The following is a 27,308-nucleotide window of genomic DNA, read 5'->3' as shown; positions in this document are numbered from 1 at the left end:
GGGCTGTATGCTGATGGCACCGACCACTCGGGTTTTGGGGAACCAGGGGCTATTAGAGACGTCTCCGAGTGTGGGGGGCATGTCACGCCACAGGCGGCGCCACAACTACACGGGAGCAGTCCGGCCTGTAGGTGTTTCCAGGTTCGTCCCTCTTTGCATTGCCATGGGAACAAAACCACCTGACCCACAGCGTGGCCTGCCATTGGTCAGCATACCATCCTCAGCTACTTTTGGTAAGAAGTTACCCAGAGACGCTCCCCCCAAACATTCGCACCTCCAGCTGTAAAGGACACATGCTTACCCCTCTTCAACTGGCAAATCGGTGGCTGTTAAAATTTGGCAGCCCGTCACCCGCGGAGCACAAATAACATGCTTGCAGATAATTGACAGTAAGGGGAAATGACTCTGAGATAAAGTAGTTCAACATTTTACAGATTACACAGCGAAATACGGAATGTGCCGCATATAAAACCCATCCAGAACTGTCATTTTGCAGCAGGTCTGACAGCCAGGAAAAGGTCTCCGCAAAGACAGTCATACACGTCTCTTGCAAGTTGATGACTTCCAGTCACAAAAGACACACCTTCTCCACTAACGTGGAATTATCCTTCAGGACATTTCATTTTGTCTGGTTACCGGACTAAAGAAATGTTCACAGAGATGTGTGATATGTGCATCTGAATGAATTTGCTGCTCTGACCAGTCGATGTTCCCATCAAATCCCCCGCCCCCCGGTGATGCTCCCAGACACACCCCCACCCCTACTGTTTACCTGAGGCTCTCATCTCTCCTCTGCCCGCCGCTGACACGAAGGACGTCGGCGTTCGGCTATTTAAGGCTGTAAGACATGGCAGCCTTGATGAGCGCCCGAGGATTTTATCCCTCAGGTGTGGTGCCGCATTAACAGGCGTGTGTGGTGCCAAGGGGGGCTTTAAAGGGGACGGCACTTGGGCACGGAGAAGACGGGACCCTCAGAGTCAACTTTAAGATGGGCAGAGAACAACAGAGGGAGCTACAAACGCATTTCACCAAGCGTAGCTATTCTTACAGAGACGCAGGAGAAGAGGCACTGCCGTCCCCCGGAAACAAACAGGCTGCTCTTCCACCACGGACGTCCTAAAACCTGCATGCACACTTTCGTAATGAAACGGAGGCCCTAAGAACCGTGTGGCTGCGCGGCATGATGAGGGTAATTAACTTCCTATATGATCCCGATTTAAAATGCAGAGAAATTAATTCAGCGAAGGAGGAGACTGTGTATAACTGGAGGGGTTTAATCCCAGAAAGAATTCTCTTCTTGCAACTGGGTCCGTCTTTGACAGGCTCTTTATTAAGATTACAGACCTGCGTGGAATCTGAGCACCATCTGTCACCAGGGTCTGGCCGACGGAGTGCGACTCCGTGTCCATCATGGAGTCACCGCTGAGCACTGCTGCAGCCTGAAGGTGAATCTTTGGCGCAGCTTCAGCAACAAAGGCAGTGAAAATGGTGCAGGAGGGAAGCAGACAGGAAGCTGAGAGGGGGGCAGAGGGGGCTCTGATCAGTGCTCCATGGCCGTCTCCTCATCGCTGCTCTGCACAAAGTCGTCACCGATGTCGTCCAGTGGGAGATCCTCGTCCTCGGAGCCCTCCTCCTCCACGCTGGGCTGCAGCTCACCCAGGAGCTGGTCCACGTGCTCCAGCAGGGCAGCGTCATCACAGCGAAGCTTCACATACAGCTGGCAGGACCGAGGACAGAGAGAGACAGTCAGAGACGGAGAGCCAATCGGCGCCAGGGTGAAACCCAGCTGTGTTCAGAATGAGTCGAACATCTGCAGACATCTTTCTTGGCCATTTCCTATTCTGGGGTCAAGTTTCATCTGAAAACTTCCTGTACCATCGCATACAGTGCACAGTGGACGGGACACAGCGGGGTCAGAACATGAGGACTCACACACCTCCAGTCCCCCAGTGGCCCGATTTGAATGGGATCACGGGGCAGGTGTCTCAGTGAACAGGGTTAGAGACACGGCTGATTGGATTCATCACCCCTGTGTGACTGTAATCTCAGAAGGTGGATGTGAAGTGGGGGGGGGGGGGTCAAAGAGCTGACATACTGGAACAAACCTGTACCTTATATTGGGGGGGGGGCAAGGGTAGCGAAAGAGAGAAGGGGAGCAGAAATAAAATATAAAGGGAAGACAATAGGGAGAGAGAGTGAGAGTACTAAAGATGTAAGGAGTGTAAAGGACGGTCAGATAGAGAGACAGGCAGGTATTAAGACAGACAGACAGGCAGGCAGGCAGACGGGTGGGCAGGCGGGGAGATGGACAGGCAGGCAAGCAGGCAGACATATGTATTCATATCTTTGTGGGGATCATCCATCAATTTCCATGGGCATGTAAGAATGCAAAACAACACTGCATTATGTGATTACTTGACAAAAACGCATTTTCATCTGGTAGATTTGGGTAAATTTTCAGGCATGTATTTCCACCAAAAGCTTTTTGACACTAAGTAGTTTGTTACCTCAAACTAAAGATCATTCGATGATAAACGAGCGTTTCTCAAAATCCTTTCGTAAAGCAGTTCATAACATCATTCATAAATGAATGAGTCAGCCAACCCACTCGTTTACCTGCTATTCTGTCTCAGACACACAGAAGTCACCCAAAAAGGATCAGCCAAGCATGCTGATGCTCATTTTCGGTTTTTGGACAATGTGCTAGAATAACAACAAGGTTAATAAATATCTGTTGATGATGATAATAATAATAATAATAATAATAGGACAGATATGCAGACAAATAGGCTAATGTACTATAAAAATAATGCAATAACACCATATTAATGAATGAAATTTTGCTAAAATCTGTCATTACATAATTCTGCATTATCACATAATGCATTGTTACAAGGCACAACCCTATTCCTAACTATGCTAAACTTAACCCGAACCCGAACCCCTTACCCAGCCCTAACAGTCACTATAAGTTACCAAATAAGACAAAAGACTTTGGCTATTTTAGTTTAATTGCATTCACAGATCTTTTATAAAATTGAAGTTTAGAGTGTGGAGAACTGGAAAATGTTGGTTAAATACACACACACACACACACACACACACACACACACACACACACACACACACACACACACACACACACAGGCATGCACGCGCACACACACACGCACACACAAACACACACCGGCATGCACGCACACACACACACACACACACACACACACCGGCATGCACGCGCACACACACACACATACACACACATACACACCGGCATGCACGCGCACACACACACACATACACACCGGCATGCACGCGCACACACACACCCATACACACCGGCATGCACGCGCGCACACACACCCATACACACCGGCATGCACGCGCACACACACACCCATACACACCGGCATGCACGCGCACACACACACCCATACATACCGGCATGCACGCGCACACACACATCCATACACACCGGCATGCACGCACACACACACACCCATACACACCGGCATGCACGCGCACACACACACCCATACACACCGGCATGCATGCGCGCACACACACACCCATACACACCGGCATGCACGCGCACACACACACACACACACCGGCATGCACGCGCACACACCGCTCACATAAAAAGGCTGAGTGTTTCACTGCTCCTCATCCTCACTAAGAGCTGTGCTTCAGAATGACCCAATACTCCCTACCATGTGTCCAGCATGTCCTACACGGGGACCAATTTAAGAGTATCCCAGGCGTGCGTACATGAAAGCTGGAATAACAGGCAATTTTTCACAGGCTCGTCAAATGTCCACAGGGATGTGCTATAGACTGAATGGGGCCAGGATCCGGCGGTGTCTGCATTGAGTCTAGATCGTCCTGTCTGAGCTGGCCGGCCTGCCACCCGCTGTAACCGGCCTGCCGTGCGCGCTCACCCGCCTGCCACCCGCTGTAACCGGCCTGCCGTGCGCGCTCACCCGCCTGCCACCCGCTGTAACCGGCCTGCCACCCGCTGTAACCGGCCTGCCGTGCGCGCTCACCCGCCTGCCACCCGCTGTAACCGGCCTGCCGTGCGCGCTCACCCGCCTGCCACCTGCTGTAACAGGCCTGCCACCCGCTGTAACAGGCCTGCCACCCACTGTAACCGGCCTGCCACCCGCGCTCACTTGAACTCTCATTTTATTTTAGGCAGAAGCTGATGGACAAACGCCCGCGCAAACTGAGCAACCAAATACGGCACAGCAATTAGACGCTGAAGACAAGCATTCATCTTGCTGATCATTTCCAGATCTCCAAAACAGGGCTTGTCATGCGCTCCACTACCACTCAACATTGGCATTTTCACCTTTAACATCTTTATTAAGCACTCATTTTAACTCCATTTACGCAGTGAATCACAACATGCGGCAACACTTAAGTTACACTTAACATTTGTGTAACATTTACAACTGGTTGAATTGACTTTCGTTTCACTGAAAAACGGACGGCACACATTCTTCCTGTATACATTAACCTTTCTGATAATACTGGACTCTGTCATCTCTGTACCTACAGGCCATAATTACACGGTGATGTGTAAGAACACAACACAAACTTTAATAAAAAATGAAAGGACACCGATTTCTCGCATTAACACCCAATTATGCACAAACTGCATGACCGTAATTGGTAATTACAGCATCTAACCGCAGTGTGAACCATAAACAGAAAATGATAATAATGAAGAATTTTCAGCACTGAGTTGATTTTTTTCTTACACATTGAGATGTAAATGTCACATTTGCATACATTTTAATATTGTAGTCCATGAAATGACTAACAAAGGGTCAGATTTCGGGGATTCAGACCACAAAATGAGATGGTCCACTTCCTTCCTGCCTTGAGCACTGAGAGTTAGGAGCAGCGAACATGATAGCAAAAGATCAGTTTCTCTAGGCACCTTGGAGCCCCCCCCCCCCCCCTCCCAGCCCCCCGTCACTGGGTGTACATACAGGTGCAGTGTACGTACAAAGTAAAGGGTCTGCATCCCGCTATAAGGCCATATATGCTAGCCAGCCTGCTATGCTCTGGTCTGTCACATCTAGAACTAGCTAACTATATGTGACAAGTTACAGAGCTTGCATTACTGGCCATTATTTCTAACTGACACAAAGAAGTAATGCTACTAAAGCACATTTTGGATAAACAACAAAACTACACCAACACAGTATGAAAATGTTGAGTCTTATGTTTAGCATGAATAACTGTCCAGCTGAGATGACCACATCCACATAGCTAGGTAAAGTACCATGGACGTGCATGTTTCGACTTGGCGAGTCTAGCTAACGTTACCCGTCTGTCTGCATGCCAGCCTGTCTGTCTGTCTGAATGCCTGTCTGTCTGAACATCCTTTACACTTGTTATCTGACAAGCTAGCTAGCCAACATTATTTGCCAGTGTCGAATGTTAGCAGTCTGTTTGCTTTTCTGAATTAGCAGTTTTATGAAAGTTTCCTGTAAAAGGCAAAGCAGCATATTGCAGATAGAGGGCAGTGACCCAGCTGTTAATCGTGCCCCACTGTGCATGCAGAGGGGTCAGAGGGCTTTGATGATCAGCTCATAACCTAATGACTGAATTGCTGGGGGGGCTGATGATGAATTTGCACTGTATATGAGGGTCGTAGCGTGTAGCTCACAGTAGGTCTGTAAATCACTGGCCGCAGTTTGATTCCACTGCAATTATTAAAGGAACGACTCGATGCGTCAGAAGTCTTTCATTTCTATCACGATTCGATTTGATTAATCAATTATTTTGATTAGTTAAATTAAAACCTTTAACTTTGCTCGGGGAAAAAAAAAAATCACAAATATGACCATGGGACATTAATTACACATTATAAATGGAATACAAAGAAACTAAAATCGCAGAACATTAACTTTTATTGTTATTATTAAACAGGGAGAACAACTACTGAACTGAACAGAAGAAAATAAAACGCATTAAAGGGAGCGCTAGCTTATGGGGAGGGGGGGGGATTAGCGGAACGACGTTACATCGTTTATTATTCTGTGGAAAACGAAACATGGATCTCAGGAGGCCAGATATAATAATGAATTATAAACATGTCACGGCCCAGTACTCTGAAAGCTCTTATAAGTGGTAAATGAGCCAATGAAATCCCTCATTCTCCACTACAGAAAATGGCTGGACACTGACTGCAATCCTCTGCATCAATTTAGTCGATGTGCCTTCAGTTCCAAATATCAGCCACAATTGAAACATCGGACTAATGCTGATATGTTAATTTTTTATGAATATCGGCCAATACTGATACGTTACCCAATATGGCGTCCAGCTCTGAGATTAACATTACGTTTTACTTAGCTAACTGGCCAGCTACTTCAGGGTTTGCTACCACAGCAAAAATGATGCCATTTTAGTGCCACTTAACGGTGCCAAAAGCATCGCAGTGCAAAGATTATCTGAAGCATTAGAGAGAGAGCTCAGCACTCCAAAGCGGGCGAGATTTCCGAAAGCGTCACTGCTGAAAGATCACCAAGAAGCGCTTCCTTCGTGAATATTAATGAGAATTATCCTGCTACCCAACATTTTGGAAAATTACGCGCCAGGACTGCCATTTTGCGCATCTACCTGCAGTGCATGAGCACACAGCCCAGAAACAGGATTATCTGTGTTTTACCCCCAAAAATCGATTCGGAGAGATCAGTGCATTGAGTCGCCACCTTAATCATCGATTCATCACAATGTATCTTTACACCGCTGGCCTGCAACATAAATATTACGACTCACAGCCAGTAGTGCTCCGAGGGCCCCTGCCGCCCAGCTCCCGGGGCACTGGTTTGGGTCATAATCCAGCCGTGTCAGAGATTAATCGCTATGGATGTCAGGCAGTGTGAAATTAAATTATTCTTTATCTGCCATTTGCACAAGTAGAGGTACTTGAGTGCTTCACTTTCAGACACAAATGCAGGGGAGAGTAAGACTGGGGGGTCACGGCACAGGGTCAGCCAACATGCAGCACCCCTGCGGCTGGGGGGGGTAAGGGCCCACGGCCATGTGACTACTCTCCTGAGCCTGGGCCTCGAACCAGCAACCTTCCATCACAAGCAGAAGTTTAGCCTCTGTGATTCCTCTGATAATCACACAAACTGCTGGTTGGAAAACCCCAAGCCAATAGGCCCCCGGGTGTCAGGAGGAGCCCCCCAGCCTCTGTACCACCCCCCCCCCACACACACACACACACTCCAGGCAGAATGACTGCTGCTAGTACTGCCCTCGGTCGTACCTTCCACTCCCCTGCACTCGTGTGCCTGGTGCTGCAAAGGACTGGGGGGTCTAACGTCACAGCCTCGGGGCCCAACTGGGACGGACATCAGAGCCCCCCCCTCCCGAGACTGCAGAGTCCCGGAGGTCTTTATCTTCTCCTACAGAAGCTTTTATTTCCTCTCCTCTGTCTGTTACTTTTTCCCTCACAGAATTTTACTGCGATATAACATTAACCATTATATCTGCCGTTAAACTGTTGTTAAACATTTTTGAAGTTCTTTGAAGGATCCGCGCTAGGAAGGAGGTATATAAAATAATATATAATATGCAATAAAGAATATTACAGATTAATGCAGGCTGTGTGTATTAAGGGTCTTGGCTCAGCCTGCTAACAGATACATTTACAGCGCAGCGTGCGACGCCCGGCCTGCTGATCTGGAAGCAGATTCTGTCAGGGCTGGGAATTCGCCCATTAGCGCCGTGCGCTAACTAGCAGGATCCGTAGCGGCGTGAGCTGAACCGCCAGGCAACTTCAACAAATTAGATATTTCGTATGAGTCGGGAATTTCGGTGAAACTTATTCACCCGTCCTCCTGCCCTCTCTGCCCCCCCAAGAGGGCGGCCCTGAAAGGCATCACACTAAAGGCTGCACGCTCATTCCCAGGGGGCCACAGAGCGGGGGCGAAGGGTGCCCATGTCCTCCGGGCTGGGGGGGTCAGCACTACGAGGGGGCTGCAGAGCGGGGGGGAAAGGTGCCCGTGTTCTCCCGTCCGGGGGAGTCAGCACTGCTTAGCCCTATATTAATTTGTACATGAAACGTTTGGGGGCTCTGGGAGCTGTGGCTGCCCCCCCTTACATATATACTCAGGTTAAATATGGATCACTGTGACAGCTGCATTAGTCTGCCTGACCCAAATACATAAAATGTAAAAAAAATATTAAATTAAATGAATCGTTATCTGTACGGCTCTTATAAACTGCAAGGGTTTGTCTGAAAATATACATTCAACCTCCCCCCGGCCCACACCCCCAGTCATAACTCAGGGGACAAAACTCTTTAAAATAATTTGTTATTTAATGTTTAATACGTGTCTACAGTCAATATCTTCCAGGGAAGTCTGCATCAAATCACAGCATAAATCCGCTCTTAAAGTTCACGGGCGTAATTAAGAGCCGCCCTGCTGGCAGCTGGAGGGAAAGCAGGAAAGCAGGGATTTATGATAAGGCAGGCGCTGACTCAGCAAAGTCACAGAATCAATGGAAACATTTTTAATTTGGAATGGGCATTAAAGATTAAAGGACCCCCCCCCTTTATTGTGCCAGATGTTCAGCTGTAAGAGCGGGGGCAGTGAAGTTGGCGAGGGGGGCTCAGGTCATAAGACCCTCCGAAAGACTCACTGTAGCAGATGGGTCAAAGGTCAGCATACGGACAGCTGACCCTGTGACTGTAATGATAACTCTCGGAAGACTCCATAAAACATATGCTAAAAATACTGGGATATTCACCAGCTCTCCAAGCCCGGAAGGGAACATTTCTAGGGGCCCAGACACTAGGGGGGCCAAAGAATATTGGGGCGTGAATAACAGCAGCTTTCGTTTGGAGAAGTAGGAGGGCATTTGGTAGAATTTTTTCAGGGCCCAACCATATACAGCCGTCTGTTTTTTGCCGTCCAAGAAAAACACAGCAAGATGGAGGTGGGAGGGACTATGCTCATGTATGGGATCTGATTGGAGGGAGAGACGAGGGGAGCGGTTCAGCGGCAGGATCCAAAGCGTCGCTATGAAGACTCTCCCAGCACGGAGCTGCTGGCGGCGTATCACCGTGGCGACTGCGCGGCTCTGAGTCAGCCATGCGCACCTGATTGCCGGGGATGTCTGCCAGTCGCGTGACATTTCACGCCGCATTAAATGCCTGGAGCTGGCGAGCACGCATGGCCGTGTGATCAGGAAGCAAAGGAAGGGGGCTAGAGGACAGAGCCCCATAGATCTGACCCGAGATCAGCCGAGGGTAGCAGCCGTCAAACGCCGCTCTATGTTTGAAGTGAAGACCCTTCATGTGTGTTTAGAGGGTCACAGACATCACAGGTCCTGGGCGCCACGTGGGAGAAAGGGGAGGAAGAGATGAAAAGGTACATTACTCTGTGTGTGTGTGTGTGTGTGTGTGTGGGCGTGTGTGTGCGTGTGTGTGCGTGTGTGTGCGTGTGTGTGCGTGTATGTGTGTGCGTGTGTGTGTGTGCGCGTGTGTGTGTGTCCGAGCAGGCCAGCCCCCAGGTCTGTTCAGGAAGAACAGAGTGAATTTACCAGGGGCCAAGATTTAACCTTAATACCAACACAAATATTTCATCCCAAGGTTTCGAGACAGAATGAAAAGGCTCCACTTGTCTTTATGCCCCACCAGCGATAGGGTGTTCATCCTGGGGGGGGGGGGCTGCTGACCTCCCGTAAATTAGAAGACGTGCGCGTCCCTGGGGGCTGACACGTGAAAGCAAATTTGATCTTTAAATACCAGACACACAAATTCATTTTGAAGGCGCAGCCTGGATTACTGACATTTCGTTATATTGATCAGAAATAAACTCATGTCACGACCACGTGATTTGGCCGGGGGCCCTAAGATCGGGATGGGACCCCAAGCCCACCACGCGCCATGGGGACCAATCAGAGCGTGACGGGTCCTTCCTAATCAGGACAGTCGTACTAATTAATGTGTTAGCAAAACGCTGATGGGGAGAGGTACAGTAACGCCCCGCACTGCGATAAGCTCCGCAGGGGCGTCGGGGTGCTGTAAGGCCACGGTGAAGGAGAATGAGCCATTAACAGTAATGGGTCGTGGTGGCGGAGATGGACGCGTCTCCCATGGCAACGGGCCACCGCCTTGCCAGGTTTCACAAACAGCCTTTTGTTTCTTCAGCGCTGGAGATAACGCTGCAGCAGCCCAGGAGGAAATTAAGCCCCCCCTCTCCCCGCCTCTCACTCCCCCGCTCTGGCCTTTCTAATTTAGATCGTTATCGAGGTCTCTCTCCCGGCCTGCCCCCATCCCCCTACTGGCTTTATATCATTTCCGGACCTCTCTCCATGAGCCGTCCTCGGCGTAAGGCTCCCGGGTCGACCTGGGACCGTCTCTCCCCCCGCCTGACGGAAGCCGATCGGCCGCAACCTACCCCCCTCGCCAAAGCGCAGCGCCCATCAAAACAGACACAAAAACAACAAAAAATTGTTTTGCATAAAGTCAATTAACCTTCCCGCTGCAAGTAATTAAAAGCTGCCAACGGCCCATAATTATCCAAAATAAATATATAGCTGAGGCAATGACGAGATGGTAGCCGGTCCAGTGTAAATATTAAACAGCGGGGAAGCGTCTCTCACGGCAGCGAAGCGAGACAGTGACTCAAAACGGAGAGGAGACGTTATTCTCGGGGGGGGGGGGGGGGGGGCACACTATGCCACTAAGCGAATTTACTGGCATGTTCCCTCACCCCTGTCACCCCACCGGCCATGTAATCACCGCACTGCATTACTAAGCTTACACACGGGGCCATTACCATTATGGGATGTACCGACTGTGACCTACGAGCCACCAAGGTCAAAGGGTACCTGGGCCGGCCTGCTCGCTCACCATCTTCAGAGGAAGAGGAACGGGTTGGGAGGGGGAACTGAAAGGGGGGGCACTAGGCCTGCGTCCCCACAGTGCCCCTTCCCCCTAAGCAGGAGTGGGGGGCTGCGAAAACGCACGCATGACACACATAATAAACAGGAGTGCAGAGCGTGCCGAGTCGCCTGCACAGAAGTGGGTCTCACAGGAAGATGGGCTATTTGTGCAATGTTTCCTGGCCTAATTACGACACAAACAGGCGAGATGGGCCTGATTTATCCGCATCATCTCTGTGTCTCTGCATTAAGCTGCTCTCTGCGGGTTTAACCCCAAGTGGCACCAACCCCCGTTGGAGAGAAGACTTATTATTTCACAGAAAGCCAGCCCCTCAGCCACAATACCTTGACAGATTCAGCCAAGTAGTCCTCCGAGTTACAGAAACCAGCCTTGATACGCCAGGCGGAGATAAAGAACCACAAAATCAGCTGATCTCCCAAGGGACCAACCAGGCGGCTGGTTTAGCTGGGCAGTGTCTGCCTCGGCTGCCCAAAGGCCCCGCTAACATGGCTGGAGCTGGCCGTTCCCTCTCCTCCACCACAGCCTCGCCGCCAAAACCGCTGTTTGCCGGCATGTTTTGGCCAGCCGTACCTTCAGGGCTGCTGAGGGCCCTTGATCCAAAAGATGTCCAGATGTAGATGGGAACTGGGCCTACCAGCACCTGACAGCAGGTGGCGCAGCAGTTAAGGATGCAGATGAGCAGCCTGCAGGATGCCTGCTGCAGGACGCCTTGGAGGAACAGAACTGTTCTGATTTTTACCTGAACCAATGTGTGTGGCTCGGGTTAAAGACCACAGGGCAAAGGTCACGAGACGAGGAGCCTCCATGTAACCTTCACATTAATGTTTAATATGCAAGGATTCACCTCCGGCATCTCCATCCATATGTGATCTGTCCCAGAAGCCGACCAGTCACGTGGCTTCAATCAATCAATCAAGAGGATTATTTGTCACAAATACAGTACACATACAGCATGTAGTGAAATTTAACCTTGGACACTCTGAGCAGCTGTGCATGACAGATAAGCGCACAGCCTGATGGGAGCGATCAGGAAGGTGTCTGACCTCAGCCGCGCCGTCTTGTGATGCCGACAGCAGCCGGCTCTTCCTCCCGTCGTGAAACACCAGAGCTGCTATCCGTTCAGGACTCAAAGAGGGTCACGCAGGGGGTTCACAGTAAATGTGATACTAAGAGGAATGCAAGGCAAAGTAATGACACAGCACTCGTGGGGCAGATTACGGTCTGGTGTCTGATGCACAGACCCAGAATGGAGAGTTTAAAGCGCAGAAAGAAATAGTGGGACGAGAGGGATGTACAAAACTTTGTTCCATATACATCAGCCAACAAATTACTTGCTTTTGATCACTGATAAGTTATGAAGCACAAATATTCCACAGTTTCACTTCATATAAAGCAGAACCAGAAGACCTGAGGGGGGACTTCCTGCAGGAAGCTAACCACACCCCCGGTGACAGAAAAAGCGAAGAGCGTTTTGTAAATCTGGGATAGATGTGGGCTCACTAATCTACCACACTGCCCCCCTAATGAGAGCCATGAATAATGCACCGGAAGAAATGGGCGAGATCGTTATCTTCCAACGCGACATCCAGGAACACAGGGTGAGAAAGCAGCCCGAGGATGCGGGCAATTAACGCGGAGTGGTGTGTCCTGGTGGGGTTCTGCTCAGCACCCGCACGGAGGCGGGAGAGAAACCCAGCAATAAAAGCGACAAAAAATCTTCTCTGCCCGCCCCGGCCCCCCCGCACCCTTTACCACCAGAGCCCGCCTGCCCAGCGCCCTTCACCACCAGAGCCCACCCGCCCGCCCCCCCCTTCACCACCAGAGCCCACCCGCCCGCCCCCCCTTCACCACCAGAGTCCACCTGCCCGCCCCCCCTTCACCCCCACAGCCCGCCCGCCCTGTGCCCTTCACCACCAGAGCCCACCCGCCCGCCCCCCCTTCACCACCAGAGCCCACCCGCCCGCCCCCCCTTCACCACCAGAGCCCTCCTGCCCACCCGCCCCGCACCCTTCACCACCAGAGCCCTCCTGCCCACCCCCCCTTCACCACCAGAGTCCACCCGCCCGCCCCCCCTTCACCACCAGAGCCCGCCCGTTCCACCCAGCAGGCCAGCTGCGTAAAAATGCAAATTCTGGCAAAACCTGAAGTACCCGGGTTCACTCCGGCCTGCGGATGGGGCTGCACCCCACCCGGACAGCGGGCTGGCCTGACTGAAGCGATCAAGGTCGAGCCCCTGGCTGAGGGTCCTACCCACGAGCCCCCCCGGCACAAGCGCTCTCAGCACCCTGCCTCCCCCAGGTATCTTAATGCTGCCATCTTCCACGGCTGCTTGCTACCTCATTACCAGCTGAGGAGAGAGGACGCGGAGCGGGAAATGAGGAAAACCACAGGAGCTCCGTGCAGTAATGTCACATCAGATGGAAGATCATATTCATGAGATCAGAAGACAATTCAAAGGACGCCTGACATTAAGCTGCTTCCATAATCACTCCTGTTATTAATATTCTCCACCGATAGCCGCTGTTAGTGTCCCTCTCCAGGCTGTCAGTGGGCTCCATGCTAGCCCTCTAACCCCACCTCCCCACCCACACAAAGCAGCTACAGATTACTGCCTCACACCACTTTTATAACCCTAACCCTAACCCAGAGCGGCCGGGGGTGCCGACCTTTAGTACAGTTTTCCTGACACTGTTACTGTTCTTTCCATTGCCTCTTGCCCATTAAGCATAAAAATATAAAGAAAGATGTAGTATTTTTTTTTACCCAACATGGAAGCATTATTAAAAATGAACAAAATTCTGCCTCCCGGGCCGCAGAAAACCCCTGTGACAGCCTCGTTCCCCAAACATCAGAGGATAGTGCTCATTCTACAGAACTCCAGCCCTGGGAGGGAGAACAGATCCATACGTATGTAAGATAAATGGCCGGGACCCAACCAAAACCAAAGAGAATTAGCAATTAGACGATCTTCATGGAATTTCCACGTGGTGACTATACTGGGCTTCATGGGGGATACTAATCGTGAAGCATCAGGCCTGAACAGATGAAGTCGGCCAGTCTGTCCAGTGAGGCACACAGCATCACGCGGTTACAATAAACAGAAATGGGGGAAGCGTGTAAATGAAATTACACAGAAAACACTGGGAGGCCTGTTTTATCACACAAGCATGCACACGCGTGTGTGCGCACACACACACACACACACACACACACACACACACACAAGCACACACATGCACTCACAAGCACAAGCACGCACTCACAAGCACAAGCACACACACACCTTTAAATGCAGACACACACGTATAATCACACTCACACGGAGACACACACGAAGACTAGGTATCAATATCTATGCCTTTGTGGAGACTCTTCATTGTCTCTCTGGGAAAAACCCTAACCCCAACAATGGCAACCCTAACCCCCACCCAGCCTTAACCTTAACCATAAATAACCAAACAAAATACAAGACTGCTAGCATTTTCATTTTTTAATTGCATTCATAGACATTTTTTAATTTGAATTTACCTTTGTGGAGACCAAAGAAAATGTCCCCACGGGTCAAAATATGAGGCTTTTATCACAATGGGGGGAGATTTGGTCCCCACAATGTAATATAAGGAAGCAGGTTATATCATTTCAGCATCACCGTCGCCATGTACCAATGTATGATAATCACATCGCCTTTATTGGCACTGCGCTAGGTCTCGACATAAACTGGTGATACTGCAAACTATTTGACACACTCTATAAGGGAGATAAGTTCTATTGGGATATAGCTTATTTTGGGTAATTTCATCTTTACCGTTTTATAGATATTGCAGTATTACTCATGGATTCCCCCCCCCCCCCCCCCCCCCGGACCACTGTGTATATACCAGGGTTTGGACACTTCAGTGGTGTAGTCAAATGTCACAGTGTGCTTACCTTCCCGGACTCAGACACATATCAGGGTCGGCTTACCTTCCTGGCTTTAGTTAAATATGTTCTCGCCGAGTCTTTGAAGGTCTCTGTTTCCTCAGGCTTTTCGGACTGGAGATAGGAGGTCCACCCCAGCAGATACCAGACCTAAAGAATAAACGAACAAACAGCATTAAATGTGTGCTGTCAAGAGAGGAAAATGTAACAATGGGATGTAATATGAGTTGCTAATTTCCATATCTGTATGAATAAAATTCAAACCACAGCCTTTAAAGTCCTTCAGTCGACTGAAAGGCTGTAAAAACCAATCAATCATTCAGAGGGAGACACGGCGTGGAGCTCCGCAGGCGCACTTACAGCTGACGCTTCAGAGAAAATAGGACACAAACAAACATAACGAACGTGCTGCACTCCTGCCTTTAAAGGCAATCATGAAAGAAGCCAGATGAAAAAGTGCTACGGTCAGTAGCATGAAGCATTGTCCGCCCCACATCGCTGCGTGGGGTAGAGGAGAGGATGCTGGAGTTCACGCAAGCTCGCCGTCGAGGCTGTGAAGCCCAGCGCCTCTGAACAGCCTAGTTCTCTCTCATAAATTGCTACTATCAAAAACAAATAAGAGCTACCCTTCAATATTAACCAAACCGTTAATGTTACTCAGTGGCCCGCTGAGAAAACTAAACCCAAAAACATATCACCTCCCTGGAGCTGGGGAGCCAGAATTCAATCAGTTAATCACAGAAACAAATGCCGGCTGTTTCACACTGGTTAATTAAATTTCGAAAACGAGTCGTCGCCGGTTATCTTCCTAGGGAAATCAGAAGAACACAATTTGTCCGATTATAAGGTTCCTGGTACCTTTGTGTCCCGTAGCCTCTTTGATAGTAGATTAGCATTCCTGATCATTAGCACAGCAGATAGCACGGCCGATGTTACAGCTTTGATGTTGCTCAAGGCTAAACAAGCGTCCGGCCGCTCTGTGCAGCCTCTATACAGCCTCCATACAGCCCACTTTCAGCACCAAATTAACGCCTGATAAGATGTTCCTGATCAAAGGCGAACGGGGCCTGACAACACAAAGAAGATCAGTTTCAACCTTGAAGCTCCACTTTGAAAGGAAACTTGTACCCCCCCCACACCCCCCCACCGTAACGCAACCCAAACACAGTGGCATTTTGCATTGGCGGAGGGGGGGAGCCAGAGTTTATGTTGCAGAGCAGCATGCAAACGTACCCACAATACTTTGTGGTTTATTAACATCATTCTTGATCCATGAAAGGTAAAAAAAAAAAAAAGATAAAACACATACAATTATGCCAGGGTGCCCCGCCCGGGGGGGACACCGACTCACTGGACTCACTGGACTCACTGCCCTAATTACTGGACATTTACGTAGCCCTCCCATCTCCATTTCATGTTGTTCAGCTGAAGTTTATGTTCTGTTGGTGTGAACAGCTGATTGGCTCTGGTAATGAGGGCCAAACTGTCTACGTGTCCACAGGGAGATCCCCACCAAGCATGTGGGCTGCAGGCCAAGTGGGAAAATGCAGACCTGCGGAGTACGTGCGTGTAAAACAAGCTTCTGACACATATAACATTAAAATATATACATAATGTTGATCTGAAAACAGCAAGACAAAACATCACTTAGAGAAACAAGTAATTATCTGTTGTACAGCCAAATATTAGTGAAGCAATTTTTTTAAACGCATTTTCACTAGTATCAATCGATATTTTTCAAAACAATTGTGGAGAGAACAATTAATGCATAGTGCTGCCAGTAAAGGAATAGCGTTTCTATAAACATGGCCTTTTCAAAAGACTCTGGGCGAGCACATGCCCCCGCAGGCAGTGTGCTCAGACGCACTGGTGTGCCAGAGGAAACGCACCAGCCTGGCGCATCCTCCAACTACGCTCTCGACCGTCGGCCTCTGTTTAGTCATGTTAATGGCTCATTGAGCTAATCTCGCCTGTATATGGGCCCGCCAGTCGATCAGGAAACGCAGCGGCTGGAAGGACGGGTCAACAGAAATAAAACACTCCTGTCTTCTTTCAGAAAGGCCGTTTCAACAAAAAAAGCAGAATTATTACACATTATTAAAGGACACGTTTAGTGGAGCCAGGTGGAAGTGTACTTCATAACCTGACCACTAGGGACTCAGGATTGAAAGACCCATGGCCACCAAACTCTCCCGCAAGCCCTCTCTCTCTCGAGCCCTCCCTCCTCCCCCGTGGGAGCTTGTGCGGCTTCCCCTGTTAGTGTACACATAGTGGTCACTAAGGTGGTCTCTTAAGAATCAGCTGGTGACATTTAGCTTAAAACTTTTTTTCACTGTAATATGAAATGAAGACCTTTAGAGGTACGGACCTCCTTGACTTCTGTATATGTTTTGCAAATTTGCAAAGCAGTAAAGCACATGTTTGCAGGCCCTTCCCAGCGGGGTGCTGTATGTGACTCTGCATCAGCCTTTCAGCCAGGTTTGGGGAGTTCATTGCAGGCATGTAGAGGCAGGCATGCAGAGGCAGGCATGCAGAGGCAGGCATGTGAAGGCAGGCATGCAGAGGCAGGCATGTAGAGGCAGGCATGCAGAGGCAGGCATGTAGAGGCAGGCATGCAGAGGCAGGCATGCAGAGGCAGGCATGTGAAGGCAGGCATGCAGAGGCAGGCATGCAGAGACAGGCATGTAGAGACAGGCATGTAGAGGCAGGCATGTAGAGACAGGCATGTAGAGGCAGGCATGCAGAGGCAGGCATGCAGAGGCAGGCATGCAGAGGCAGGCATGCAGAGACATTCTTCAGGCTTCAAAGTGGAAAAGGTCTGCTTTCTGGAACAGGCGAAATATGACTCTCTCCACAGAATACTGCATTTCGCAATTTTGCCACAAATGTAATTGTTAAATTAAAAATAAATTACTTTGTGGCCAATTAAACTGCAAAGAGCTCATTCCGCCAGAACAGAGAGCACAAGCATTCTTTACCGGAAAGGTTTAACAAGATGATTTAATCATTAATAACTCGACTACACAGCCAATAAACACTCACTTCTCTAGAGCAGCTCCCACAAAGAGAAAGTGTGGCACATAAACGAAGTTTTAATGATTCTTAACACCTTAGCCACAAAAATGCCACTGACACTAAGCTTTTCTTGCACGGAGAAAAGACCCAGAGCATACGTTACAAAAAGTTTAAAATCTAACAAACAAGTGTACAGAATGAACGCAACCAAATGCAGAAACTAACAAAACTAATGCAGGTCTCCTGACAGCACAGTGCAGATTGAAACTCAGCCGGTGGGTTAAGAGCATCGAAACTCAAACTCGGAAATAAGCATTAGCTGAGTTATTGTGGTTAGGATCAACATTATCATGCATCACAATGTCAAGGCAGTCAGTGAAATCAGAGAACAGGCCGACTCCACGACGGTCTGAATGAGGCGTAGTCAGTCACACTCGCCTCGGCGCAGGGACCGAACACCAGAAAACAGCTTCTTCTGGAAGCACTGACAGCCCAGCCTCCAGTCAGCAATTACCCATCAATTAACTGTCAATCAGACACAAAAGGCCCCCAGTCCTCTACACGCCATATTCTCTTTAGTTCTCAGGACTCTTAAGGGCTTTTAATGTCAGTAGAAGTGATATTTTAAACTGTGTTAGACCAAAACATCTGTGACTGCTGACTGGAAGAAGCACACATTCATACATACATTCTCCATAATTACTGAGTTAGAGTTACTCCAGGAAACCCAGGAGAGGCTCTGATGGATGTGCAAGCCGAAGTCACCTGAGATGTGGCGGGAAGGGGGTCTCTCCGTATCTCAGTTTGTACGTTTTCATCAATCATCTACACCTGCCCAAAACTGATCAGTCCCACAGTCCACAGGAAAGCTCTCTCTGTGCAGCATCTTGCAGCCTCACAGACTGGACCCCCAACTCAAGCAGCTATTTGTCAGCAAACACCGCACCTCCCATTTTAATGGTAAAATGATTAAATAAACGAACAGCCAAGAATTCTCATTAACCAGCCTCGTCATGGAAGGGAGACGAACGCCGGCTGATTGACGACTGGCACGCAAGCGGGACCAGCTTCGCAGTAGAAGGTAACCGCTGTATAGTCACTGAGGAAACAAGGCTGTGCACAGGAAAGCCTGACTGGGACTCGCTTTGGAGTCGAATGGGCTGAAGATCAGAAAGCGCCGGCAGACACAACGGACCAGGCTGGGATTCAGCCCCTGGCTGAGAGAGGGTGTGGGGAGAACAGACAGGCAGGAGGGGCAGACACATTAGTTACCCTGTCGGCTCGGGACTGAGGAGCACGCCGGTGTTTATCGGGGTGGACACACACACACACACACACACACACACACACATATACACACACACACACACACACGCACGCACACACCCCAGCGGCTCAGCCATCCGAACGTGACAGCTCGCGTGCCAGAGGCTGTTATTTCGGCGCTCTCCAACTGCGGGGGGCCCGCTCACCTGCACCACCTCATCATCCTCCTCCAGGAGCCCCTCCAGCACCTCTACAGCCGTCTGTGGGACAGAGAGAGAGAGAGAGCGGCAGTCGTGGTTAATGGTGCCCCAGGAGGACAGAGAGTGGCACAGCATGTGCAGAACTCGCGAGGTAGCAGGCAGGACCTGAGGAGTATGTACCCGAGACATGGGGTGATGGATTTAAAACCAGATCCGCTTAAGGGACCACCATTTCCAAGCAAGCTATTTGTGAAGACAGCGGAGGATGGAAGAATGTTTTATTTTTTTGTATGTCATCGTCACTTGGTAGGGATGTAGGGTATCGCTTTATGGATGCCCTTCTGATTGCTCACTGAGCAAACAAATCACACTGCATCCTCACAGGCCTGATAGGGTATCTGCACAGCCTTACTGCTAATCTGCTTAAATAGCACGGAAGTGTCAGACGCTCCTCTCCTGCACAGCGTGCCGGAGCCGAGGTGAAGTGGTCCTCACCAGTGCTGAGCAGAGAGTAAGCAGGAGTAGGAGTAGCCTGTATGGAACCCCGGCACTTACTAGTGTTCTCTAAAAATAACGTGAGCGTGTATCTGTGTGTGTGTGTGTGCGTGTGCGTGCGTGTGCATGTGTGTGTGTAGTCATTCATACACTACATTGTAAGGATCAAATAAGAACAAATCTTTTGAGGACATTCTTTCGGTTACTTACGGTGAAGATCAGCGTTGGGTAAGAATTAAGGTTGTTATACTTGGGATTAGGGTTTTTCCCATCAAACTGACAGGCGAGTCCCCACAAAGACACAGGCACCTATAATCTGCGTGTTTGGCACGAGACTGTGTCACAAAGACTGACACGCTCAAGTCACGAGGGACTGACTCCATCTCATATCTGACTAATTTTAGAGTCTGTGCTTGTAGGCAAGGTGATTGTCTAAGAACCTCGACACCATCGACAGAAGAACACAGGAGATATCCGCCCTGATCTGAGAAGGAACACCAGACCAGTTCTGTGGCGACGTGTCTGCGAAGGCATCAGCTGGTTTTCCATCCCGAGTTTTTATCGATGGGATAGATTGGCGTCTTCCTGGCGAGTCGAGTGTCCTACCAGCGAGAACATCAATATGCTTCGCTGCACTACTCATCATCTCGCCGGAAATCGTGACCTACCTGCCTGTTCAGTAAAACACTGGTTCCAAAGTTTAAACCCCTCCCCTAATTCCATGCTGGCTGTTAGGGTGTGAACAAAAGCCCACAGGATACCCATAATCAGACGACTATTTTCACTGAGAAAAATACAAGAGTTTTCGTATGTTGTGGAGACTCCATTAAAGTTTCTAAAGCAATAACTCCCAAACCTCTCCCCTGGAGCCCAGCTGCCCTTTAAATCCCAGGTTTCCCTGTTTTGTGTGGCTTTGTTATCTGCAGTCATAACCAGATGTCCATACTCTTTATCCTGGAAAACATACAAGCCGCCAGCCACTGGCGATCGCTACAGTAACATAGGTCACAGCCCTAAACCTTTTCACACTCTCGATTATAAAAACTTGACATCATCACTGCTCACACGAGCCGCTTCATCATCCATATCGAGCAGCTTTGTCCTGCTCCCGCCTACTGCAGGGGTCACCGGTCCGGTCTAAACAGGGTCACCTGCCACCCATGACTGAGGACCTCTGCTGACTCTCGGGTCGCCAGGGGAACCAGCTTCATCGTCCCATGAGGCATTTGTTAAACCATTCGCTGGGCCTGACGGCTGCTCTGAGTATCTCACACAGTGGCTGCCGAAGTGTCACCGCTGAAACTGCCTTGGGACAAATCGCCGAAACTGGGGGAGTGCCACATGCGCAGGCAGCGCCCCCCTAAGCCGACCATCAATAACGGACCACCCTATCTTTCTCTGGCCCCAAACCATTACAAATTGTTCCAGGGCCTGAGGCAGCGATGGAGGGACAGGGGGACGGGCAGACATGCCGTCGCTCGATAATTTAAGGGACTGACCGGCCGATTTATGAGTACGTGTAGCCATTAAATTCAGCCCAGACTTAATAACGGCACATTTAATGCGACTCTCTTGACAACTCCAATCTACAGTTACCGCAGTGGCCCTGTACTCCCGAGGGGGGCACTCTCGGGGGGCACATGACAGCTTTCATTTTACAGTGCCGCCATTTATCAGACTTAACATGCCGCTTATCTGAGCTTAAAGCTCCACTTAAATTTACCATTTTGTAATCCAGTAGAACACAGATAATTAAAGACTAATACTTTCAATCACCTTCTTAAAAGCTGATCTGCCTCTGCCGCTCTGCCCCCCAGTAGCCCTGGCCCCCGGCAGCCCTAAGTCTAAAGGGGACATGTGTGTGTATAGGTGTATATACAGTATATAGGTGGCACACCATACACCACACGCACCACACACTACACGCACCACATACCGCATACCACACACCACACACTACACGCACCACATACCACACACCACACGCACCACATACCACATACCACGCACCACACACCATACACCACACGCACCACACGCACCACACACACAAAAGCTGGCTTACCAGATACGCCAGGTCTGTGAGAATTCAGCTACTTCAAAAACACGGCTGTGACAGTCCAATGAAACATTGCAAATATCGCAGCACATGCAAGGCATAGAAATCTCAATGACGTAATCAAAGACTGTCGACGGTCGATCGCAAGGCTCCAACGATGCCGCTTGACCTGTGCTCTTTAAATTACTCAAGCTCCACGCTGTTTTGCTGCTGACGGACATAATGTGAAAGTAGGGCTTGTGAGGGGCCGTCTGTCTGTCACACATCATATCTGAACCCGTGTCCTATTTCCTACACTGTCCAGTTTCCTGTTGACCAGCAGCTAGCAGTGGCACTGAGTAATACAGGAGAGGTGAACACTTAGTCAGAGCGCTCCTTTGTGCCACTGCGGCAGGGGGAAGTCTAGCTAATCTGCTTCCAAGGTTTAGCTTGAACTTTGAAAAATGAAAAGCAAATTGACTAAAGGATATTTTTTTCTTTTACTCATGTAGAGAGCCCATTTCCCAAGACTCCATATGACATGGAAAACGCTGACAGGTCAGGCTTTTGGCAGGCGTTCACAGGCCGGGCTGCACCAGGCTCCCCACCTCCACAGATTACCTCATTCCAAACCAGACCATCCCAATTAATCGAAACGGGATGAAAACTGGGAGGAACAAGATGCTGGGCGACCAGTCAGGGGAGAACTCGGGAATTGTTTTCCCAGACTTCCCAGGTGGCAGGGAGGGTTTCTACGCTCCTTCCCAGAGCAGGCCCCGGGATCGGCATCCACCGTTCTAATCAGAGATTCTGCTGCGTCCATTCGACTGCCCAGATAGTCTCTCTGCGGGACCACCTCTGACTATCAGAGCAGAAGAAAATGACAAACAGCCAGGCTCAAATAAGAAAAATTTACCTACCGATACAAATAAAGTAACCTGAATCTGAAAAAGGGGCAGAAAGAGAGAGAGCGAGCGAGCGAGCATTATTTCCACAAAGGCTCTTGCAGCGTGTGACCTCCATAAGCGATGCCCCGCGATCCAGCATCTCCGTTTTCTTTACCCTCTCACACAAACGCCTGACCAGTGAACTCCTTGACACGGCTTTCTGAGAGCCAGGCATTTTGGGAAAATTTCATTTGCACAAAGTGAAAATCCATCCAAAGGACAGAATGCATAACAAATGGCACATTTACAGCTCAAGTGGCTGACAGCAGGTAAGCACTCTTCTTCCTCTAAATAAAAAATAAAATAAAATGGCAATGAAAATCCCTTCCCTGACTTACTACCAGAATCATCTCTGGCACTGTGGAGTGTGAAGCTTTCTTTAAGTAATACGGCCTATTTATCAGCTGCCTTGCTCCGCCATTGCACAAAATTGTTTTCCATCTTTAAAGCAATCTTCACATGAATACGGCAGGTCCCCCGCCTGTCGCCATGATATATTGATTTTTTTTCCCCACTCCCCGGCTTTCATTCCGTAAGACACATGATGAAGGTTAGGCTGCTCCGAGTTAAATCGCATCGGCCTGAAACAGAAAGTCACCGGCCTTGTATGGCTGCAGGTTCCTTATCGGGGGTCTTGAAACGCCTCTCGGTATCAGGGGGATTGGAAGAGTGTGGGGTCTGTTGTGGAGATGAAGGGTCAGGGAGAGTTAGAGAGGTCACTAGTACAGGTAAGAAGCTTGGAGACCAAGCAGATGTACACAAAGAAGAACTAGAGAAACGGTCACCAGCAAAGCAGATTTGGCCAAAATGGATCCAACGTACCCAAAAATACTGGCTTCTGCTTCCATGATTCTACAGAGTGGTGCTGACCTACACTTACTGCTCAGCTCTCTCTGTTTAGTCACTAGATGTTGTCCTGGAAACCAGCAAGACATACCAGTCACCAGTCGCATTTTCCCAGATGAATGCTTCCTACAACATCTGGAGGTGGGGGAGGGCTGAGCCTCGTCTACTGAAGCTGAAAGCCCTCCGCCCCCCTCCAGGATCTACATTCTGCTGAAGCACAACACCTCTCCTTGACATTTACCTCTAAATATCTTCGGAAGCGGCTCTAACAGGTTCCCGCGGCGTCCTCACGTGACAGGGCATCAGAAGGGGAGTCGGAAATCTGCTTCCTTTTCCTAAGCAGAACCACAGTCGCCTTAACAATGATTCCAGATGCTACGTACAAGCAGGGATTCTCCTATGGACACCCAGATAACCTTCAAAAAACCTATTTGTTTCATTTCTTTCACGAGCAGGTAATTGGTCTCGCTGAGCCGAAATTGCAATTTTTTCCCCCCTCCCCCTACTGGTTCACATATTACCCAATTAATCATGGAGATCGGGGCAAGATGTTAGGCTACCAGGCTCCAGAAGACATTTTATAAACGCCGCAGGTATCTCGTTAGGTAATTTAACAAGGAGGGTGACTATAACTTCTCTGTGACCTCCACAGACTACCTTGCCACCAAGAAGTTCAGTGGATGGGGGGGGGGGGGGGGTCGATGACATTAAAGTTGACTTTGCCAAGGTACAGATGGAAAACTTAATCTTGAATCGCTACTAAGCAGCACTAGGGCTACTTCGGGCTGGTCAGGCCCATTATTCACAGGGCTAACAAGGATTCTGCCCCTTAACTTGGCCGGAAAAACCGCCATCCTCTCATATTACACACGGTTACAGCCAGTCCAATGGGAACCGGTTTTATTTGGCAAGTGCAAAATTCCTGCCCAGACACTGCCACCATGCCGGCCAAAGGGAGACGGCCAAAACCCTACAGCTCAACACCGGGCCACAGAGTCGGTGTTACAAAGGGGAATTACCAGAGGTGACACTTGGGGAGCGTCTCAGGCAAAAGGTAAAATGTGAAGGAAAAACCGGCAGCCATGTGTTTGTGCAACGAAGACAGTTTGAGTTCCATCCATCTGACGTCCATCAGTACAGAGAAGTACCGGGATGCAGCATCCATAATGAGAAGGACCCAACCCCACCGCCGCCGGAGATGCCTTCACCGAGGTGTTTACCTCAGTCAGAGGATGTTACTCTCAAAACGCCTAAGTATTCCCAGCACAAGCTCACCCACCAGCGATGTTCTAAGTAAGCACCCTCTCAGCCATCGTCGTGAGGTCACTCCTCAGCCGGACACTTAGCAGTAACGAGAGGCAGCCATTTTACGATTCCTCCGGCTACTTACAGTAATCTAAAGTCATTTACTGATTGGCCATTAATCTTCCTCCTACACTCTCACAGTGACCCTGGGTCCACGACATCACAATAAACTCCCGGATTTAAATGCTTCTTGCCTCTTTCCAATGAAGGCGAATAGATTGAGGGCTCTGTCTCTTGGTGAGCGAGGGAATGCCCCTCCCAGACAGGACAAGGCACCAGTGCTCAGGCAGCAGGAGGGCGAGGGAGGCTGTAAGGGTTAATCCCAAAATCCATCCCCAGGAGAGGAATAAAAAAAATAAAAAAAAAAAAAAAACAGATGGAACCGGCAGTTCTGGGTGCCACACAGGTGCAGTGACCCGGTTAGACCGATAAATCTTTAAAGGCTTTTAATTAAAACTTTGCAGGGCCAGGTCATGTTTGCAGAACCCAGCGTGTTAGGAGGTGAATTCCAGAAGGCTGGTTTAACAACCTCGGTGCCTGAAAGATCCTGGGAATCTGCCGCCAGCTCAGGTGACCGTACAACAGAAAGACCCAGCGGCAGAGAGGTTCCACCAGGAAAACAGGAGGAAATGTGGCAGGCCTGACAGAGCAGGAGAAAACGGCCATGACGCATTCGCTAATATCATGCGAAAGAGAGGGATTTTAACGAAGAAAGGTCAGCCTCCACCAGAGTCTCTTCAGCCCCTCAGTCACAATTTTCTTTCACCATGAGAGAATGACATTTAAGTGGAATTTGAAAGCAAATGAACAATTAGGAGAGACGCTTCGGCTAAATTCAATATGACCACCACACTTACTTATCTATATATTTTACCAGAAAACAATTTACTCACCCGCATATGGGTGTCGCTCAAAAATATTTGCAGGAAACTGCAATTAATTTCATTTGATCAAACCCCGCTGCTCACTACACACTAATGTACTGGTGTCAGGAAAAAGAATCGGTACACTTCAGTCACCATGACAACCACATAATTTATTCTAGAATTTCCTGTTCAGAAATGCCATGAAACAATTGTCTTTGAGAGTTCCTGCAAAAGTTACATGTGAATAAGTCTAATTCTTTGGCATAACCTCTGATTTGAATGTATTTGGACAGATCGCTGCTGTGGGCGGCCCCGCTCCCGCTCCCGCTCCTCATGTGAGATGTTCTGTAACCCCGTGTCGAGTGCTGACCTGCAGAACCGCACATTTGTATAAACACAATGCTCATGCACAGCTGAATGAATGATTTTTTTTTTAAGTGTCTGAAACTTTGCAAAAATGTTGCAAATTCATTGGCAAGCACATTGTTTACTGTAGATAGATTTTACGGGGGCAGAGAGGGGCTGGACCGCCAGGGCTCCGACACGCGGAAAGTCGACGTGCTCGCACAGAAACGTCTCCGAGTGGGTCTCAGGCACCGTCACCCTTTGGACACATTGCAGAGAAACCATGGGGACTTTTAAAAGGAAACCTTGAAGTTCAACACAAACAAAGGGACTTCTGCGTGTAGACATTTGATTTAATGCCGCACCTGCGCTTATGATTTAAACTCTGGAGAAGGTGGAGTTTTAATTAGACTGAGCCCCCAGTAGCCAGCGACTGGGCCAAGCTCAGTACATTTTGCTAGGGGGGGCAGCTCCAGAACTGGCGAATTTGTCTTAAAAGGCCCTGACTGGCGACTTAGTGGTGGCCGATGTCCCACCGCCAGGCTTATTGGGCAGTCCAGGCCGCGGTGGTTCACTGGCGTAAAAAGGCGCCCTCCATCCTTCAGGCCAGTGTGTTAAGGAACAGTGTGCATTTACGCCTGGCCTGAAGGACAGAGGGCGCCTTTTTACGCCAGTGTGTTAAGGAACAGTGTGCACTGACGGCGTGTGATTTCAGACCTGGCAGGCATTCGGTGCCAACCCTCATCCACAGGATCGCTTCTCTGGCGATTATCCTGATTACAACAGAGCGGTACTTTGACATCTCCGGAAGCGGATCGGCTTCTTAAAGCGACAGTCGAGGCCTGGGGGCCGGCACCCCCCTCCCCTTGTGAATCTACATCAATACGCCCTATATCTGTATCTATATCTATAACGTACAAATTATTTTATTTTTATGATCGAATTGGAGGGAAAGTGTGTAGGCTTTCATTTTACATGTTCAATGACAATAAATATATTGAAAATTCAGTTTTAATCGCAGCCCTTCGTCAACGTAACAAGCGCCTGCCCTGATTAAAAGCCTCGGAATGCTGACGTACTCAGTCAGAGCGACAGTAAAACTCCATGCAAAGTCACCTATGGATA

The 27,308-nt window shown here is 49.4% G+C and overlaps 1 protein-coding gene across 2 annotated transcripts in view; it reads right to left on the bottom strand.

Annotated features, from left to right (window-relative positions):
- Positions 1-1,308: 1,308 nt before the first annotated feature.
- The window catches only part of si:dkey-12j5.1 (uncharacterized), a 56,817-nt gene continuing 30,817 nt past the window's right edge, over positions 1,309-27,308 (bottom strand). Inside the window, exons 10-12 of one of the 2 annotated variants that reach the window (XM_049025551.1) lie at positions 19,348-19,401; positions 14,906-15,010; positions 1,309-1,717 (exon numbers count right to left, since the gene is read on the bottom strand). In XM_049025551.1, the coding sequence (XP_048881508.1) occupies positions 1,541-1,717; positions 14,906-15,010; positions 19,348-19,401 (336 nt within the window). In that variant the 3' untranslated portion in view covers positions 1,309-1,540. The remainder of the gene's footprint in view (positions 1,718-14,905; positions 15,011-19,347; positions 19,402-27,308) is intronic. The other variant, XM_049025552.1, reaches the window with a different exon arrangement.

The sequence above is a fragment of the Brienomyrus brachyistius genome, chromosome 9 (genome assembly GCF_023856365.1).
Source record: "Brienomyrus brachyistius isolate T26 chromosome 9, BBRACH_0.4, whole genome shotgun sequence".
NCBI lineage: Eukaryota > Metazoa > Chordata > Actinopteri > Osteoglossiformes > Mormyridae > Brienomyrus > Brienomyrus brachyistius.
This window is presented reverse-complemented; position numbering and strand designations above follow the sequence as displayed.